This window comes from Salvelinus namaycush, chromosome 20 (assembly GCF_016432855.1).
Source record: "Salvelinus namaycush isolate Seneca chromosome 20, SaNama_1.0, whole genome shotgun sequence".
NCBI lineage: Eukaryota > Metazoa > Chordata > Actinopteri > Salmoniformes > Salmonidae > Salvelinus > Salvelinus namaycush.
The window spans coordinates 41,048,992-41,069,029 of record NC_052326.1 but is presented as its reverse complement, the minus strand read 5'-3'; the positions used below and the strand labels follow the sequence as shown (position 1 = coordinate 41,069,029).

Sequence of the window (20,038 nt, the reverse complement as noted above, 5' to 3'; positions counted from 1 at the left end):
TCTCTCCTCTCTCATTCCCTATTTATCTCTCTCTCCCTCTCCCTCTCCCTCTTTCTCTCTTCTATACCTCTACATTTTTCTCTTCCTCTCTGTCCCACCCTCCTCTCCCTCTCCTCCTCTATCTCCCTCCCTCCCTCCCTCCAATACAAACACAGTCCAGTAGGTAGCTAGGTCAAATCTATGTCTGTAAGCGGCATGCAGGGTTGATCTGTCATGCAGTCAGATGCAGAGCGATGCATCCTGTTAGGATGACTGACTGACTGACTGACTGACTGACTGACTGACTGACTGACTGACTGACTGACTGACTGACTGACTGACCTGACTGACTGACTGACTGACCTGACTGACTGACTGACTGACCTGACTGACTGACTGACTGACTGACTGACTGACTGACTGACTGACTGACTGACTGACTGACTGACTGACTGACTGACTGACTGACTGACTGACTGACTGACTGACTGACTGACTGACTGACTGACTGACTGACTGACTGACTGACTGACTGACTGACTGACTGACTGACTGACTGACTGACTGACTGACTGACTGACTGACTGACTGACTGACTGACTGACTGACTGACTGACTGACTGACTGACTGACCTGACTGACTGACTGACTGACTGACTGACTGACTGACTGACTGACTGACTGACCTGACTGACTGACTGACTGACTGACTGACTGACTGACTGACTGACTGACTGACTGACTGACTGACCTGACTGACTGACTGACTGACTGACTGACTGACTGACTGACTGACTGACTGACTGACTGACTGACTGACTGACTGACTGACTGACTGACTGACTGACTGACTGACTGACTGACTGACTGACTGACTGACTGACTGACTGACTGACTGACTGACTGACTGACTGACTGACTGACTGACTGACTGACTGACTGACTGACTGACTGACTGACTGACTGACTGACTGACTGACTGACTGACTGACCTGACTGACTGACTGACTGACTGACTGACTGACTGACTGACTGACTGACTGACTGACTGACTGACTGACTGACTGACTGACTGACTGACTGACTGACTGACTGACTGACTGACTGACTGACTGACTGACTGACTGACTGACTGACTGACTGACTGACTGACTGACTGACTGACTGACTGACTGACTGACTGACTGACTGACTACATGCACATGCTACCAAATCATAATAGAAATGCCACTCTGAGATAAATCCTGTCAATAAACAAGTATAGTATCCCCACAACTGAATTGGACACTTTGAAGTACTGCACACAGGTCAAAGGACCGCACAAACTATGTGATGTCAGATCAAATGGTAAGATTGCTTCATTGGGATCTGACATGATTATTAGCATTTAGAATCTTAAATTCTAAAAAAAAGACCAAAAGTACTCTACAAGAATGTAAATATACAGTATATAATAAAAGTGGTATTCTAGTTTGGTATTGTATTGTATTCTGATGGTATTCTATTTTGGTATTCTATTCTATTCTAATGGTATTCTATTTTGGTATTCTATTCTATTTTACTCTAATGGTGTTCTATTTTGGTATTCTATTCTATTCTAATGGTATTCTATTTTGGTATTCTATTCTATTTTACTCTAATGGTGTTCTATTTTGGTATTCTATTCTATTCTGATGGTATTCTATTTTGGTATTCTATTCTATTCTAATGGTATTCTATTTTGGTATTCTATTCTATTTTACTCTAATGGTATTCTATTTTGGTATTCTATTCTATTCTGATGGTATTCTATTTTGGTATTCTATTCTATTCTGATTGTATTCTATTTTGGTATTCTATTCTATTTTACTCTAATGGTGCTCTATTTTGGTATTCTATTCTATTCTAATGGTATTCTATTTTGGTATTCTATTCTATTCTGATGGTATTCTATTTTGGTATTCTATTCTATTCTGATGGTATTCTATTTTGGTATTCTATTATATTCTATTCTATTCTGATGGTATTCTATTTTGGTAATCTATTCTATTCTGATGGTATTCTATTTTGGTATTCTATTCTATTCTGATGGTATTCTATTTTGGTATTATATTCTGATGGTATTCTATTTTGGTATTCTATTCTATTCTGATGGTATTCTATTTTGGTATTCTATTCTATTCTGATGGTATTCTATTTTGGTATTCTATTCTATTCAAATGGTATTCTATTTAAGTGATAATGCCAGAGAAGCTGTGCCAATATATCCTCCAAACACTGTCTTCTCGGGCATTATCACTTTTATACAACTGGTTACCAACATATTCAAATAATGATTGACATATTTGAATTAGAAACGTTATTTTGATTAATCTATTCATATTATTTCATCCTTCCACAAGGTATAATCCCAAAACAAATCTAGGGTTGCTACCCAAGCCGGCTGGTTGTTCATTCTATTGGTTTGATTGCCAGAGAAGCGACCCAGTCGTTCAGTCTTTTTGTTCTGTATTTATGGACGCGACCCAGTCTTTCGTTCTAAATGTTCCATTGCCATACTGGCTGGCAATGTTCTAATCCCTTGCTTGCTAGCTAGCCAACTATGGCTAACTTAGTCACGTCAAACAGTGCAGCCAGAATAACAACAGTAGCTGCATTTGTTTAAGCTGTTTTCTAGTGACATTTATTTGGATACATCCATAACAATGAGTTAATGAGGCTTGATTTCGCTTGGCATAGAACATGTGCTCTCTCGTCAGGACACTGTTGTTCAGAGGAGCTAGCCAACAACACAGCTAACACAATCACTTCAAACTGAAGCTGGAAAGACTGCAAACTAGCTGCACTTTGCTTTGTTTCACCTTTTTTCAAATGACATTTCTTTGTATATATCTATAAAAAATTATGCCAGCTGATTCATGATTTCGACTGGCTGAGAATCGCTGCCTGCCTCTCTCTCGCTCTCGTCCCGACCCCGACACGTTCATTAGTATGGGACAGCTGGAGATCGAATTTGAATATTGAAACAATGTTGCAAATGTCGGTGAGACAGACAGCAAGGTTTATACAAATCTCTGCTGTTGAAAACTAAATGTTAGTCTAAAAGAAATGTGAGATAATGTCTAGATGCTTTTATAGTGGAGATCAAGTTTATAAATTGCTTGGCTGGGTTGATGAGACAGTGGATTGCTCAGTCAGATGGAACAGAGTAAATAGGCATTTTAAGGTCATAGATTTAGCCTTGTGGAATGCGCTTTTAACCAATCAGCATTCAGGACCCACCTGTTGTATAATTTGGTATTCTATTCTATTCTGATGGTATTCTATTTTGGTATTCTATTCTATTCTGATGGTATTCTATTTTGGTATTTTATTATATTCTGATGGTTTTCTATTTTGGTATTTTATTCTATTCTGATGGTATTCTATTTTGGTATTCTATTCTATTCTGATGATATTCTATTTTGGTATTCTATTCTATTCTGATGATATTCTATTTTGGTATTCTATTCTATTCTGATGATATTCTATTTTGGTATTTTATTCTATTATGATGGTATTCTATTCATGTGAACAGATGAGTGACACGTCAAACACCTCAGTTAATTTTTCCACTCTGATTCAGTCCAACATCAGTTAGCTACAGCTGCTGCAGCAGTCTGTGATTGTAGCCCTGAAGTATGACCCTCTATGGCCCTCCAGGCCTCAATTGGCAGCTCCATTCAGCCCATTTAGTGCCTTCTGCTGCCCAGCTTTGACGTGATGTGCTGGGATAATTTGTCCTATTGGCTAGGTGAGGACAGGTTAACTGACTAGAATTAAGCGGACTCTTTTTTTGCTATAGGATGTTCACTATTCACTCAGCCCATACACTACAGTATTGCATTGTATTTTCACCTGGTATTGTTGTGTGTGTGTGTGTATGTTTGTTGATTTATTCATGTTTTAATGAGCTGTGTCTTTGTTGTCTATGTAGTTTGTACATGGGTTCAATATATTTGTGCTATATTTTTCAGCTTGTGTTCTTCTTATTCATTTGTTACTGCAATCTTACAAACAGATATTATATTCAGTGTGAAGCTTAAAAGTCATATGGTGATTTGCTGTATCAGTAGATACCTATGTATAGTGGATATATTTGACTGCTGTCTATACATGCAGCTTACAGTACAGGTGTATCATAAACAAGTGACTTTTCAAAATGCCTGTGCTGCGGCATTGGTAAATTGTTAATGTGACAAACTGTGTTTAGCAGCAAGTTGGTCTGCAATCATCTAACAATAACAGTGTAATAACATTTGATCTGAAGTGTAAAGAGTATCTGGAAGAATATAAAATAGTTAAAAAAATACAACAACAAAAAAGAGTAAAGAGTACCTTAAATAATCCCACAGCACACCTTCCCAATAATATGTCAACTTTGAAATCTGAAATATTTCAACATTTTTCTCCAGACGTTGCAGTTACATCCACTTCTAGCAGAACTTTTTAACCAGCCCAACTGTATGCATCTCTAGCGTATTGGTCTGGGCCTGTATTTATAAAGCATCTCAGAGTAGGACTGCTAGTTTATTTTGTATTTGTTTTACCTTTATTTATCTAGGCAAGTCAGTTAGAACAAATTCTTATTTACAATGAGAGCCTAGAAACAGTGAGTTAACTGCCTTGTTCAGGGGCAGAACGACAGATTTTTACCTTGTCAGCTCGGGGCTGATCTAGCAACCTTTCGGTTACTGGTCCAACACTCTAACCACTAGGCTACCTGCCGCCAAGTCTAGGATGAGTTTTGCCTTTCAGATCATAAGGAATAAGATTGCATAAACCGGGGGAACCTGATCCTAGATCCTACTCTGAGACTCTTTATGGATTCGGGCCCTTAATCAAAAGCTCCAATCCTGTAACGTATTCTCATTCTTTCTGCTGTAATTCTATACAGACTGTTCAGTGTTGTCCTAGAGCTTTTTACCTGTAACATTCTCTTTCTGATGTGTTTTCTGTAACACGTTTCCTCTGGTGTTTCTCTGCAGACTGTTCAGTGTTGTCCTGGAGCTTTTGACCAAAGACTCTGTAGAGACGAAGGAGGAGGCAGAGGCGGGTGCGGCGGCGGCGGCGGCGGCGGCAGCGCTCCACCCCTCCGCGCACGGCCACGGGGGAAAGTCGGGCGGCTTCGACGTCAAAGCCCTCCGAGCCTTCCGTGTACTGCGACCCCTACGCCTGGTCTCAGGAGTGCCCAGTGAGTTACTGCTATCTGACCCTTCACCTTTGACCCCACAACAACACCGACCAGACCTGGGTTCAAATACTATTTGAGATCATTTCAAGTACTTTATCTGGGCTTGATTGGGCTTGCCTGACACAATGGAATAGAATAGTTACAAGGAGTACAAACCCCATCCATCTGGCACTCCAGGCAGGCTAAAGCAAATTTGAAAGATTTGAAATAGTATTTCAACCTAGGTCTGACACGAATACAGTGTTGTGTTTATTGTTGTGAGTGCTGACTGACCTCTCACTTTTGACCCCCATGATGAAACAGGCACAGCAACCTCTATTGACCTAGAGGTTAACCTGTGAAAGTCACTGCATAACACACACCAATAAATAACACTGCGGAAAACTGTGACCTGATATAACTGGCATTACCTCTATAAGGTTCAATTCAGTCTTCCTCAATCTTGTCTCCTCCACCATTTTGTCTTGATGCCCCCCCCCCCCCTGTGGTCATGTATGGTTCAGTGGCTAGGAAAATTGCGCTACAGTAGGAACGTTAAGGTGATAGGTTTGATTCCTGTGGCTTCGAATCCCACATCCGCATAATGAAAAAGTTTACTCTACACTTCTTTACTGTATGTTGTTCTGGAGAAAAATGTGCCAAAGTTACATATGTATTAGAAGTCTGCTTCTGTCCTGACTGTCCCTCCCCAGCCCAAACCAGCCCAGCCGTTCCTCTCCATGACAGAAAGTGTTTCTCTCTCAGCTCAGACTATGTGTCTGTGGGGTGAAGACACTAACAGTAATGTGTGACCATATGGTCTGTGTGCAGCCCCTCTGGAATGTTCTCTTAAAACAGGCTGTCCAAATCAATGCCCCAGAGACATGAGTTCTCCTGCGAGTGTGTGTGTGTGTGTGTGTGTGTGTGTGTGTGTGTGTGTGTGTGTCTCCCTCACAACCATGAAAAAAGACTCTTCGACATTCTGTCCAGATGCACATGCATGCACATGTTTACATACTGTACGACAAGGTTATTATAGTTTTGTGATTTTTTAATTCGTTTTGAGGTTTTTATTTGAAATTCTGATTATTTTCAGTTTTCATACTTGATTTACTCGTTTTTATTCAGTTTTAGTGCTATTTCAGAAGGTCCGGTCACACAAATGTCCTAGGTGGCAAAGGTCCGGATGGATATTGTTTTTATCAGCATAGTAACAAACCTTGCGACCCCAGACTGTTAAAACTATTCACACCCTTCTTGTTGGAAAAAAAATGTAGCAGACGTGGATTTTTTATTGTTGTTGTTCTTGTTGCAGGAAATTAGCTTTAAAACTGCTAATATACCAGAAGTTGAATCCTGACCGAACCCCCCCCCCCCAAAAATAATGGCTGTCTCACTTTGTCTTTATCCTGAAATTCTTTGTGTGTGCTGTTCAGATGATTGGGTTTTTCCATTTTATATGTGTTCCACATACGCTGCCATCTCCTGACACTACAATACACTTGTTTTTGTCCTTTCCAGCAATGTACTCAAAACAATCCCATTGTCGTGTCTCTGAATGATTAAATGAGATGACAGGCTATTTTATCAAATCGATTACCGAACGTTTAATTGATTACGTGATTGAATTAAACCATGCAACAATTAACTCATTAAAACTTCTTATGGCTGCAATCCCGGTAACGGGATCGATATGACAACAGCCAGTGAAAGTGCAGGGCGCCAAATTAAAAAAACAGAAATCTCATAATTAAAATTCCTCAGACATACATGTGTCTTATACCATTTTAAAGGGAATCTTGTTGTTAATCCCACCAAAGTGTCCGATTTCAAATATGCTTTTCAGCGAAAGCACTACAAACGATTATGTTAGGTCACACCAAACCACAATAAGCACAGCCATTTTTCCAGCGAAAGAAGGCAGTCACAAAAAGCAGAAATATAGCTAAAATGAATCACTAACCTTTGATGATCTTCATCAGATGACACTCATAGGACTTCATGTTACACAATACATGCATGTTTTGTTTGATAAAGTTCATATTTATATCAAAAAATCTGAGTTTACATTGGCGCGTTACATTCACTAGTTCCAAAAACATCCATTGATAGTGCATAGCCACATCGTTTCAACAGAAATACTCATCATAAATGTAGATGATAATACAAGTTATACACATGGAATTATAGATATACCTCTCCTTAATGCAACCGCTGTGTCAGATTTCAAAAAACCTTTACGGAAAAAGCAAACCATGCAATAATCTGAGACGGAGCTCAGAACAAGAGTCAAATTAGCCGCCATGTTGGAGTCAACAGAAACCAGAAATTACATGATAAATATTCCCTTGCCTTTGATGATCTTCATCACAATGCACTCCCAGGAATCCCAGGTCCACAATAAATGCTTGATTTGTTCGATAATGTCCGTTATTTATGTCCAATTAGCTACTTTGGTTAGCGCATTTGGTAAACAATTCCAAAGTCACAAAGCGCGTTCACTAAAACGTGACGAAATGTCAAAAAGTTCCGTAACAGTCAGTAGAAACATGTCAAACGATGTATTGAATCAATCTTTAGAATGTTGTTAACATACATCTTGAATAACGTTCCAACCGGAGAATTACATTGACTTCAGTTGAGCGATGGAACGGAGCTGCCTCTCACGTGAATGCGCGTGGTGAAAGCGTGGTCACCTCATGGCAGTGGTTACTCATTCCTGTCTCCTTCGGCCCCCCTTCACAGTAGAGTCATCAGACAAAATTCTATTGACTGTTGACATCTAGTGGAAGCCGTAGGAAGTGAAAACTCATCCATATCTCGCTGTAATTTCAATGGGAGCTTGGTTGAAAATCTACCAGCCTCAGAAAAAATCCAAACAGGAAGTGGAACTTCTCAGGTTTTTGCCTGCCATATGAGTTCTGTTATACTCACAAACATAATTCAAACAGTTTTAGAAACTTCAGAGTGTTTTCTATCCAATACTAATAATACTATGCATATATTAGCAACTATGACTGAGGAGCAGGCCGTTTACTCTGGGCACCTCTGTGCACCTTTCATCCAAGCTACTCAATACTGCCCCTGCAGCCATAAGAAGTTAATAACCTGGGGCACCACAGAAGAGTGTTTATAGAGCTGCTGTCTTCTGAATAAACTCTTAAAGATCTGAAGATCTTTTTTATCAATAGCAGTCAATTGTTAATTGTCACCTTATTCAGTCTCATTCAAAATGTCGTAAAGTACTTGGTTTTCTGCACGAACCCTGGCTAACAAGTTGAATCAGCAATACACAAATTGGCTTAATTATTTATTTACTAAATACCTAAATAATCACACAGAATTACATATATATATATACACAGGATAGATCATACATCGATTACTAATCATGTCATGAAAAGTCCCTAGTGGACTAACCCGATGTGATGGCTGATAACACAAAGGAAGGGGGTTGGGTTTGAATGAAAGAGCGGGAAGACTGAGGGACAAAGGAATTGGGTCTCTATCGGACCTTGAGAAGCTATGCTACCGTAAATACAGAATCTTATGCATTCTAATAACCGCTCATTCGGGAAAAGGAAAATGCAAGATATATGTTTACTCTGAGCTGCGCTTCGATAGATGGGTCGAAGATGGAAGACTGGTTTGCCCAGCAGAGATCGCCATTGTCCTTTGAATAATCTTTCTGGTCGTAGTGTTGTAGAGCAGATACGTTGAAGTACACTGTCGTTCTTAGGAGATTGTCTGTCCTTTCTTAGGCCACGTACGTTTACAGCTGCAGCTGATAACTCAACGTCGAGAATGTATCACTTCTTCTTTAGTGAATAATAGTTCAAAGTTCATACTAAGTTGCCATAATCAGCTCGTGCTGTATTCTGGCTGGTCTAGTCGAAATTCACAATTCCAACGTGATGATCGTCACCTCCACGTTGAAATTCGCCCACCTAAACATTAGGACAGCAGTCCTCACATTTCTGGAACTAAATGTTAATGATCGTTACGGGGGCTTTTGTACTGGGGAGGAGAAGGGGCGTGTTTCATCCTTCTAACCAATGTCTGTGCTCCCGTGGGTGGGGTTACTGATTGAGCATAAGTTTACTTATGAAACAATTCTCTCATTTAGAAGCTAAAATCACATTTTATCTTCTCACAAATAGTTTCATGTTTAATCACATATGTTTTGCAAGATTTTGAAATAAATCTGATAACTAGAATGTGTAGACTTTCAAAGATACAATTACGTGGTCCTATCATCAGTAACAATCTACCAAAACAATGACTGATCTGACATCATATTCTTTAAGTACCAACGGACCCTTCCATTACAGAAATATTGTCTCATTGTTCAACTTTCTGATGTTACTATCCTGTAGAGTCTTTCTCTGTGGTAGCAAAGGTCTTTCCAAAAGTCCATTCTGTAGAGTGGAGAGAGAGAGTTTCTGTATTTATCGGGGGGTCATAAACCAGTGGGGGTGGAGAGAGAAAATGGGTTTTATGACCCTCACCAAACAGGGCAAAGTCATGACAGTCCCCCTCTGTTGGGTTCAATCTTGCGATTATCCTGCAAGTTGCAAACCAACATAAAAATGACCGTGAGTTGTCCTGGTTGTGGGTCATTGTTGCGGTCCCCCCAGGTGGTTTACCTTTGGTAGGCTTTCTGGAAGCTGCAAAGCACCACAGGAATGGCCAGGGGATGTCTGGTTTGGGGATCGCCGTTCTGGACCTGTCATCTGGTCATCCAGACTAGAAGATCTGGGCAGTATGTTAACAACAACCCACATGAAACCATACAGGGCTTTGCCTTTTGCGACCGACCACTGCTGGTGTTGGGTTTGCTGCCGCCATTGTTCACACCTAGTGTTCAGGCTCACACTCCGCGCTCGCCCTCAAATTTCTTCCCTTTTAGCTACTGATAGCTAGTGATAGTGATGAACAAGCTAGGCCTATTTGAAACATTGCCATCTACTGGCAGCATTTACCCACCAGATTCAGAGGCTTCAAAGCCCCATCAGAAGAAAAAAAACATAACATTTTTGCCCAAAGTAAAAAATAAATAATAATAATAATAAACATAATTTACTATTTTTTTTGTTGTTGTTGTTTTTGTTAGTTTTGCAGTCAAAGTTAATAGTTTCAGTATAGTTTTAGTTTTTCAAATGTTTTTCTTAATATTTTTCCATTTTAGTTTTTATTTTAGTTTCAGTTTTACTATAATAACCATTTACTATAATAACCTTATTATATGCACAGGCACACAAGTGCATTCACAAACAAACCACAAACCACATACCCACACACATACTTCATACAAACCCTCATAACATGAGTGGATTGGTGATCCAATGAGCCGTCCTCCCCATTTCTCCTCCCCACCAGCCTCAACTGACCAATACCAATTCAACCACATACAATATTACTGTAACACACACACACACACACACACACACACACACACACACACACACACACACACACACACACACACACACACACACACACACACACACACACACACACACACACACACACACATCTAGCTATGTCTTTCCTATCTAACCTGTATGTTTGACTCTCTGTAGGTTTACAGGTTGTGTTGAACTCCATTATTAAAGCCATGGTCCCTCTCCTCCACATCGCCCTGCTGGTCCTGTTTGTCATCATCATCTACGCCATCATCGGCCTTGAGCTCTTCATTGGCAAAATGCACGCTACCTGCTTCTTCCCCAGCACAGGTAAGAGCGTGCGTGCATGCGTGCGTGTGTGTGTGTGTGTGTGTGTGTATGTGCATCTTACCATCTGTGTGTGTGTACATGACTATTGCATTTGTATTTCAGTCTCCCTCTCAGTTTCTCTCTCTCTCTCCCCGCCCCCCTCTCTGTAGGCATGATAGCGGAGGATGACCCGGCTCCGTGTGCGATCTCAGGGCACGGGCGCCAATGTCCCATCAATGGCACCGAGTGCAGGGAGGGCTGGCACGGCCCCAACAACGGCATCACCAACTTTGACAACTTCCTGTTCGCCATGTTGACGGTGTTCCAGTGCATCACCATGGAGGGCTGGACAGACGTCCTCTACTGGGTGAGGCCCTCCCTATCATTCATATCATATTTCAGTCTGTGCCCTCTGTGCTCCCTGTGCGGTCTCTGTATGAACTTTGACCCACTCATTCCCTCTGAGAATTTGACTAAGCTGGTGTGTCAGTAGATTAGTCATTAGGCCTAGATGTTACTGACAATTAAATGTTAAAGATTCAGTCAAGCATTTCTCTATATATCTGAGTCCCAGAACCTTCCCTCACCTTTTTTATCACTCTGAACTGTAAAACTATATATAAATGCCTATATATAAATATAAGGTTTTTCCTTTCATCTTGCATTCTTAGCAAACAGTTATTCTCACCTTTCTCTACCTCGGACTATCCATTTTATTCTCTTTCTCTTCCTTCCCTCTTTCTTCTTCTTCTCTCCCCATCTCTCTTTGGTGACGGGTGCTCCTCCAGATGAATGATGCTATGGGTCTAGAGCTTCCATGGGTCTACTTTGTTTCTCTTGTCATCTTCGGCTCCTTCTTTGTTCTAAACCTGGTTCTGGGAGTGTTGAGCGGGTAAGACACCTCTGTCTGTCTGTCTGTCTGTCTGTCTGTCTGTCTGTCTGTCTGTCTGTCTGTCTGTCTGTCTGTCTGTCTGTCTGTCTGTCTGTCTGTCTGACTGACTGACTGACTGACTGACTGTCTGTCTGACTGACTGACTGTCTGTCTGTCTGATTAACTGTCCACCTGTCTATCTGTCTACCTGTCCGTCCGTCCGTCCGTCCGTATGTCTGCCTGCCTGTCTGTCTGACTGTCTACCTGTCTATCTGTCTACCTGTCCGACCGTCCGTCTGTCCGTCTGTCTGTCTGTCTATCTACCTGTCTGTCTGTCTACCTGGCTCTCTCTCTATGTCTGTCTGCCTGTCTGTCTCTCTCTGCCTGCCTGTCTTACCTGTCTGTCTGCCTACCTGTCTATCTGTCTGTCTGTATCTATAGGTCTGTCTGTTAACCTGCTGCTCTGGGCTCCAACAGGTGAACGACGCCATCGGCTTTGGAACGCCCGCCATCTACTTTGTTAGTCTGATCATTCTGGGCTCCTTTTTCGTGCTTAACCTTGTGCTGGGTGTTCTGAGTGGGTAAGAGGTGGAGGGGGCTGTGTGCTGGGTGTTCTGAGTGGGTAAGAGGTGGTGGGGACTGTGTGCTGGGTGTTCTGAGTGGGTAAGAGGTGGAGGGGGCTGTGTGCTGGGTGTTCTGAGTGGGTCAGAGGTGGAGGGGGCTGTGTGCTGGGTGTTCTGAGTGGGTAAGAGGTGGTGGGGACTGTGTGCTGGGTGTTCTGAGTGGGTAAGAGGTGGTGGGGACTGTGTGCTGGGTGTTCTGAGTGGGTAAGAGGTGGTGGGGACTGTGTGCTGGGTGTTCTGAGTGGGTCAGAGGTGGTGGGGACTGTGTGCTGGGTGTTCTGAGTGGGTAAGAGGTGGTGGGGACTGTGTGCTGGGTGTTCTGAGTGGGTAAGAGGTGGTGGGGACTGTGTGCTGGGTGTTCTGAGTGGGTCAGAGGTGGAGGGGGCTGTGTGCTGGGTGTTCTGAGTGGGTAAGAGGTGGTGGGGACTGTGTGCTGGGTGTTCTGAGTGGGTAAGAGGTGGTGGGGACTGTGTGCTGGGTGTTCTGAGTGGGTCGGAGGTGGTGGGGACTGTGTGCTGGGTGTTCTGAGTGGGTAAGAGGTGGTGGGGACTGTGTGCTGGGTGTTCTGAGTGGGTAAGAGGTGGTGGGGACTGTGTGCTGGGTGTTCTGAGTGGGTAAGAGGTGGTGGGGACTGTGTGCTGGGTGTTCTGAGTGGGTCAGAGGTGGAGGGGGCTGTGTGCTGGGTGTTCTGAGTGGGTAAGAGGTGGTGGGGACTGTGTGCTGGGTGTTCTGAGTGGGTAAGAGGTGTAGGGGGCTGTGTGCTGGGTGTTCTGAGTGGGTAAGAGGTGGTGGGGACTGTGTGCTGGGTGTTCTGAGTGGGTAAGAGGTGGAGGGGGCTGTGTGCTGGGTGTTCTGAGTGGGTAAGAGGTGGTGGGGACTGTGTGCTGGGTGTTCTGAGTGGGTAAGAGGTGGAGGGGGCTGTGTGCTGGGTGTTCTGAGTGGGTAAGAGGTGGTGGGGACTGTGTGCTGGGTGTTCTGAGTGGGTAAGAGGTGGAGGGGGCTGTGTGCTGGGTGTTCTGAGTGGGTAAGAGGTGGTGGGGACTGTGCTGGGTGTTCTGAGTGGGTCAGAGGTGGTGGGGGCTGTGTGCTGGGTGTTCTGAGTGGGTAAGAGGTGGTGGGGGCTGTGTGCTGGATGTTCTGAGTGGGTAAGAGGTGGTGGGGACTGTGTGCTGGGTGTTCTGAGTGGGTAAGAGGTGGTGGGGACTGTGTGCTGGGTGTTCTGAGTGGGTAAGAGGTGGAGGGGGCTGTGTGCTGGGTGTTCTGAGTGGGTAAGAGGTGGTGGGGACTGTGTGCTGGGTGTTCTGAGTGGGTAAGAGGTGGAGGGGGCTGTGTGCTGGGTGTTCTGAGTGGGTAAGAGGTGGTGGGGGCTGTGTGCTGGGTGTTCTGAGTGGGTCGGAGGTGGTGGGGACTGTGTGCTGGGTGTTCTGAGTGGGTAAGAGGTGGTGGGGACTGTGTGCTGGGTGTTCTGAGTGGGTAAGAGGTGGTGGGGACTGTGTGCTGGGTGTTCTGAGTGGGTAAGAGGTGGTGGGGACTGTGTGCTGGGTGTTCTGAGTGGGTCAGAGGTGGAGGGGGCTGTGTGCTGGGTGTTCTGAGTGGGTAAGAGGTGGTGGGGACTGTGTGCTGGGTGTTCTGAGTGGGTAAGAGGTGTAGGGGGCTGTGTGCTGGGTGTTCTGAGTGGGTAAGAGGTGGTGGGGACTGTGTGCTGGGTGTTCTGAGTGGGTAAGAGGTGGAGGGGGCTGTGTGCTGGGTGTTCTGAGTGGGTAAGAGGTGGTGGGGACTGTGTGCTGGGTGTTCTGAGTGGGTAAGAGGTGGAGGGGGCTGTGTGCTGGGTGTTCTGAGTGGGTAAGAGGTGGTGGGGACTGTGTGCTGGGTGTTCTGAGTGGGTAAGAGGTGGAGGGGGCTGTGTGCTGGGTGTTCTGAGTGGGTAAGAGGTGGTGGGGACTGTGCTGGGTGTTCTGAGTGGGTCAGAGGTGGTGGGGGCTGTGTGCTGGGTGTTCTGAGTGGGTAAGAGGTGGTGGGGGCTGTGTGCTGGGTGTTCTGAGTGGGTAAGAGGTGGTGGGGACTGTGTGCTGGGTGTTCTGAGTGGGTAAGAGGTGGTGGGGACTGTGTGCTGGGTGTTCTGAGTGGGTAAGAGGTGGAGGGGGCTGTGTGCTGGGTGTTCTGAGTGGGTCAGAGGTGGAGGGGGCTGTGTGCTGGGTGTTCTGAGTGGGTCAGAGGTGGTGGGGACTGTGTGCTGGGTGTTCTGAGTGGGTAAGAGGTGGAGGGGGCTGTGTGCTGGGTGTTCTGAGTGGGTCAGAGGTGGAGGGGGCTGTGTGCTGGGTGTTCTGAGTGGGTCAGAGGTGGAGGGGGCTGTGTGCTGGGTGTTCTGAGTGGGTCAGAGGTGGTGGGGGCTGTGTGCTGGGTGTTCTGAGTGGGTCAGAGGTGGTGGGGGCTGTGTGCTGGGTGTTCTGAGTGGGTCAGAGGTGGTGGGGACTGTGTGCTGGGTGTTCTGAGTGGGTCAGAGGTGGAGGGGCTGTGTGCTGGGTGTTCTGAGTGGGTCGGAGGTGGTGGGGGCTGTGTGCTGGGTGTTCTGAGTGGGTAAGAGGTGGTGGGGACTGTGTGCTGGGTGTTCTGAGTGGGTAAGAGGTGGTGGGGACTGTGTGCTGGGTGTTCTGAGTGGGTAAGAGGTGGTGGGGGCTGTGTGCTGGGTGTTCTGAGTGGGTCAGAGGTGGAGGGGCTGTGTGCTGGGTGTTCTGAGTGGGTAAGAGGTGGTGGGGACTGTGTGCTGGGTGTTCTGAGTGGGTCAGAGGTGGTGGGGGCTGTGTGCTGGGTGTTCTGAGTGGGTAAGAGGTGGTGGGGGCTGTGTGCTGGGTGTTCTGAGTGGGTAAGAGTTGGTGGGGGCTGTGTGCTGGGTGCCGAGTGCTCTGCAGTGGGGTGTGGGCTGTGTGTGTGCGCTGTGTGCATTGTGTTTGCTGTGCGCGGTGAGGTAAGGACAGACAATGGTGTGGCTTGCAGTGTGTGGTGTTGGGGAATGGTGAGAAAGTCTCAGGGAAACAGAGATGGAAATACTCAGTCACTGGTAATACAGTATTCCATTTTGATATATAATTCTGACTGACGCTGTTTACTGCCCTGGCCACCACCAGTATAACCTTTGTTGACCTCTCACTCATTTTGCGTTGTGTTTCCTCGTCTCAACAACCTATAGCAAAGGGAGCCGTTTCCCCCCACCTCTGTCATCACCACCATCCTCCCAACTTTCTGAGAGATAAATTGATCTCATTCCTTGCCCTTCACTCCCTCCTCAGCCTCACTTCCTAATCTCTCTCTCTCTCTCTCTCTCTCTCTCTCTCTCTCTCTCTCTCTCTCTCTCTCTCTCTCTCTCTCTCTCTCTCTCTCGCTCTCTCTCTCTCTCCTAATGCATCAACCCAGTGTACTGCTGCTTCCATTCCCCTGCTTTGGGGAGGAAGTGTTAGTGGAGGTGGGGTGTTAGTTCATAATTAAGCAATAACGCGTGGTATATGACCAATATACCACGGCTAAGGGCTGTTAATAGCATGACGCAACACAGAGTGCCTGGATACAGCCCTTAGCCGTGGTACATTAGCCATATACCACAAACTCCCAAGGTACCTTACTGCTGTTATATACATGTCACCAGCGTAATTAGAACAGTAAACAGTAAAGTAGTTTTGCATCATACCCGTGGTATATTCAAGCAATAAGGCCCGACTGGGTGTGGTATATGACCAATATACCATGGCTTCTTAGGATTGACGTAACGCAGACTTAGCCGTGGTATATTGGCCGTATACTACAAACCCCTAAGGTGCGTTATTGCTGTTATAATCTGGTTACCAACGTAGTTAGAAGAGTAAAAATACATGTTTTGTCATACCCATGGTATACGGTCTCATATACCACAGCTTTCAGCCAATCAGCTGAAAGCTGGGCTCGAACCACCCAGTTTATAATGTCTGATAGACCACGTATTTCAGCTAATCAGCATCTATGAGCCAAAATACCGGTTTATAATTCTCACTACACCAGGGCTGAAAACCTAGAGGAGGGTAGCTCTCCAGGAACAGAGCTAGAGACCCCTGCACTACTCTATGGCTAGCAGCACTCTGAGGATGTGTGTTCTTTCTTAGCGGGGTCTGTTGGCGGTTGGCAATGTTCCCTGATGGTTCTTTTAATGTTCCCTGAAGGTTCTTCTCACTAGGTTATGACTCTCTCTCTCTATGATTTTTTATTTTTTCTTCAGATGTATTCGCGGAAGGTCATTTAAGAGAAAATTATATTACGGTTCCAATTAAGTTTGACATTCAGTAATTGTAGATGATTATAGTAATTAATATGTCATACTGTAATATGCTATGAGTGGGACTGATTATTCAAGTAGCAATTTACGTAGCAACAAGACCCACTGGGCAAAACAAAACAGCTAAAGGAATGTTTGTTTTTACAAATTGACATATTCATTTAAAATATGTCTACATGTTATATTTTCACATTCATAGCATATTATAGGCACTCCATCGTACATCTTTTGGTTTCCAAAATGTTCTAGGAATATCATTGAGATGTTCTATTGTAGTGTATTTGTAGACCTTTGTGAACACAATCCTCTGGGAACATTTTGACAACCACAATTGTTTGATGCGTGCTTAATTCCAAAGTGATGGCATCACTGTGTTACCCGCTCATTTGAATGACTGAACGTTTCCCTGAAGCTATTCCACCCACAATATTGGCCAGTGGTCATCAGCTTGCATGTGGTTTTGTGTGTGTTTCTGATTCCTGTGTGAAAATAGTATAACATTCTGAGTACATGCCAGTAACCACTCCCCCCATTGGTCTATCTCTGCATCATATTGATGTTCTGTTGTTATTGAAAGGTGTCCGTCCCCATCCAGTGGCTAGACTAGGGTTAGGAAGACTACACAGGCAATCAGAGGTCAAAAGTAGTGCACTATATAGGGAAGAGGGTGCCATTTGCGACAGTGATATAATAGAAAGAGCAGTTCTCCAGTGTATTGATGTGTTATACTGTTAGGAACTGGATACACAGCCATGCATTGGTATCATATTGTCATCATGTTGACTGTCTGAAGGTCACAGTTGGATTGAGCACTCATTGCCCATTCAGTATGAACTGTATTACATTTTGTATACAAATTGTGTGGTGAGGCGTTACTGAGTCTGAGCATGTGTTTTGTGTGTGATTTTGCGTGTGGCGCATTTGTGTGTTTGTATGTTATGTATGCATTCACTAACGTGGGTGCATTCTGCGTGCCTGCCTGCGTGCGTGCGTGTGTGTGGTTGCATGTGTGTGCTTGCTTCTGTGTGTGTCTGTGCCCACAGAGAGTTTTCCAAGGAGAGAGAGAAGGCCAAGGCCAGAGGAGACTTCCAGAAGCTGAGAGAGAAGCAGCAGCTGGAGGAGGATCTGAAGGGTTATCTGGACTGGATCACACAGGCTGAAGACATCGACCCAGAGAACGAGGACGAGGAGGGCAACGAGGAGGGAAAACGCAACCGTAAGCACCCTACAACATACACACACATACTACCCTAAAACACACACACACACAAACATGTGCACACACAAACCGCACACTACACGCCACCCTAAATCACACACTACCCAAAAACATACACCCTATCTTAAAACACACACTACCCCAAAACATACACACTATCCTAAAACACACACTACCCCAAAACATACACACTATCCCAAAACATACACACTACCCCAAAACATACACCCTTTCTTAAAACACACACTACCCCAAAACATACACACTATCCTAAAACACACACTACCCCAAAACATACACACTACCCCAAAACACACACTACCCCAAAACACACACTACCCCAAAACATACACACTACCCCAAAACACACACTACCCCAAAACATACACACTACCCCAAAACATACACTCTATCCTAAAACACACACTACCCCAAAACATACACACTATCCCAAAACATACACACTACCCCAAAACATACACACTATCCCAAAACACACACACACACACACACACACACACACACACACACACACACACACACACACACACACACACACACACACACACACACACACACACTAAAGTACTACACACACCACACACACACAGCTAAGCAGATAATATAGATTTGGTGAGCCAGAGTCCCCTGTAATGTAGGTCAGTGTAGGGAGATGAAGCCAAAAGATCAAGGTTGTTTTAAAAAAAAAGATTACACACATAATCTGTGTCACGGCTGCGCTGTGAGTCAGGTGATTACACTCTCTCACTCTCTCTGTCTAGACACATAGACACACACACTCCTACATGTACAACTATATTAACCACTATATCTTGTAATCAGCAATGTTTCCAATATTGTTGTCAACTATTGTTATGACTCTAAAGAGTATCTCTGTCAGGTTTATGAGGTGCAGTATACAGCCTTCCTCAGTTCACACCATAGTCATGTTAGTGGAGCTCCAGTTGAGTTAGTCTGAGAAGGGAAAAAAGGGATAAATCATATTACTTGAGCAGAAGAAAGACTGTAATCCAAATCCTCTTTATATAAGTAGCACATGATGCAGAACAGAACAGCAAACTGTTACTGCCCCTCCATACAGCTTTAGTACTGTACCCTCCCTACCTGTCAACCAGATACTGTTACTGCCCCTCCATACAGCTTTAGTACTGTACCCTCCCTACCTGTCAACCAGATACTGTTACTGCCCCTCCATACAGCTTTAGTACTGTACCCTCCCTACATGTCAACCAGATACTGTTACTGCCCCTCCATACAGCTTTAGTACTGTACCCTCCCTACCTGTCAACCAGATACTGTTACTGCCCCTCCATACAGCTTTAGTACTGTACCCTCCCTACATGTCAACCAGATACTGTTACTGCCCCTCCATACAGCTTTAGTACTGTACCCTCCCTACCTGTCAACCAGATACTGTTACTGCCCCTCCATACAGCTTTAGTACTGTACCCTCCCTACCTGTCAACCAGATACTGTTACTGCCCCTCCATACAGCTTTAGTACTGTACCCTCCCTACCTGTCAACCAGATACTGTTACTGCCCCTCCATACAGCTTTAGTACTGTACCCTCCCTACCTGTCAACCAGATACTGTTACTGCCCCTCCATACAGCTTTAGTACTGTACCCTCCCTACCTGTCAACCAGATACTGCTACTGCCCCTCCATACAGCTTTAGTACTGTACCCTCCCTACATGTCAACCAGATACTGTTACTGCCCCTCCATACAGCTTTAGTACTGTACCCTCCCTACCTGTCAACCAGATACTGTTACTGCCCCTCCATACAGCTTTAGTACTGTACCCTCCCTACCTGTCAACCAGATACTGTTACTGCCCCTCCATACAGCTTTAGTACAGTATATTTCTCTTCACCATCCCTTCCTATGAACCAGAGAGCAGCACTACACCACTACACTATCTCTCAGTCTCCAGTCTCCTTCCCCTAGAAAGTACTGAGCTCTAGATTAGAATCACAACCTCTTTCACTGATTTAGTTTAAAGCCACATCTCTCCTGTATTCTCTCCAAACTCCAGAGTTTCAGTACGGTCAGAGTCCCTCTCCTGTTTACCAAGTATGTAGATTTAGTCAAGCATCTTTGCCATGCTTCCAAATATACT

General features: G+C 44.7%; 1 protein-coding gene across 1 annotated transcript in view; it reads left to right on the top strand.

Moving 5' to 3' along the window:
- LOC120065363 (voltage-dependent L-type calcium channel subunit alpha-1D-like) overlaps positions 1–20,038 on the top strand; it is a 138,363-nt gene that overhangs the window by 43,039 nt on the left and 75,286 nt on the right. The window contains exons 5-9 of the mRNA XM_039016296.1: positions 4,986–5,191; positions 10,753–10,905; positions 11,055–11,251; positions 11,673–11,776; positions 17,722–17,894. Coding sequence (XP_038872224.1) covers positions 4,986–5,191; positions 10,753–10,905; positions 11,055–11,251; positions 11,673–11,776; positions 17,722–17,894 — 833 coding nt within the window. The remainder of the gene's footprint in view (positions 1–4,985; positions 5,192–10,752; positions 10,906–11,054; positions 11,252–11,672; positions 11,777–17,721; positions 17,895–20,038) is intronic.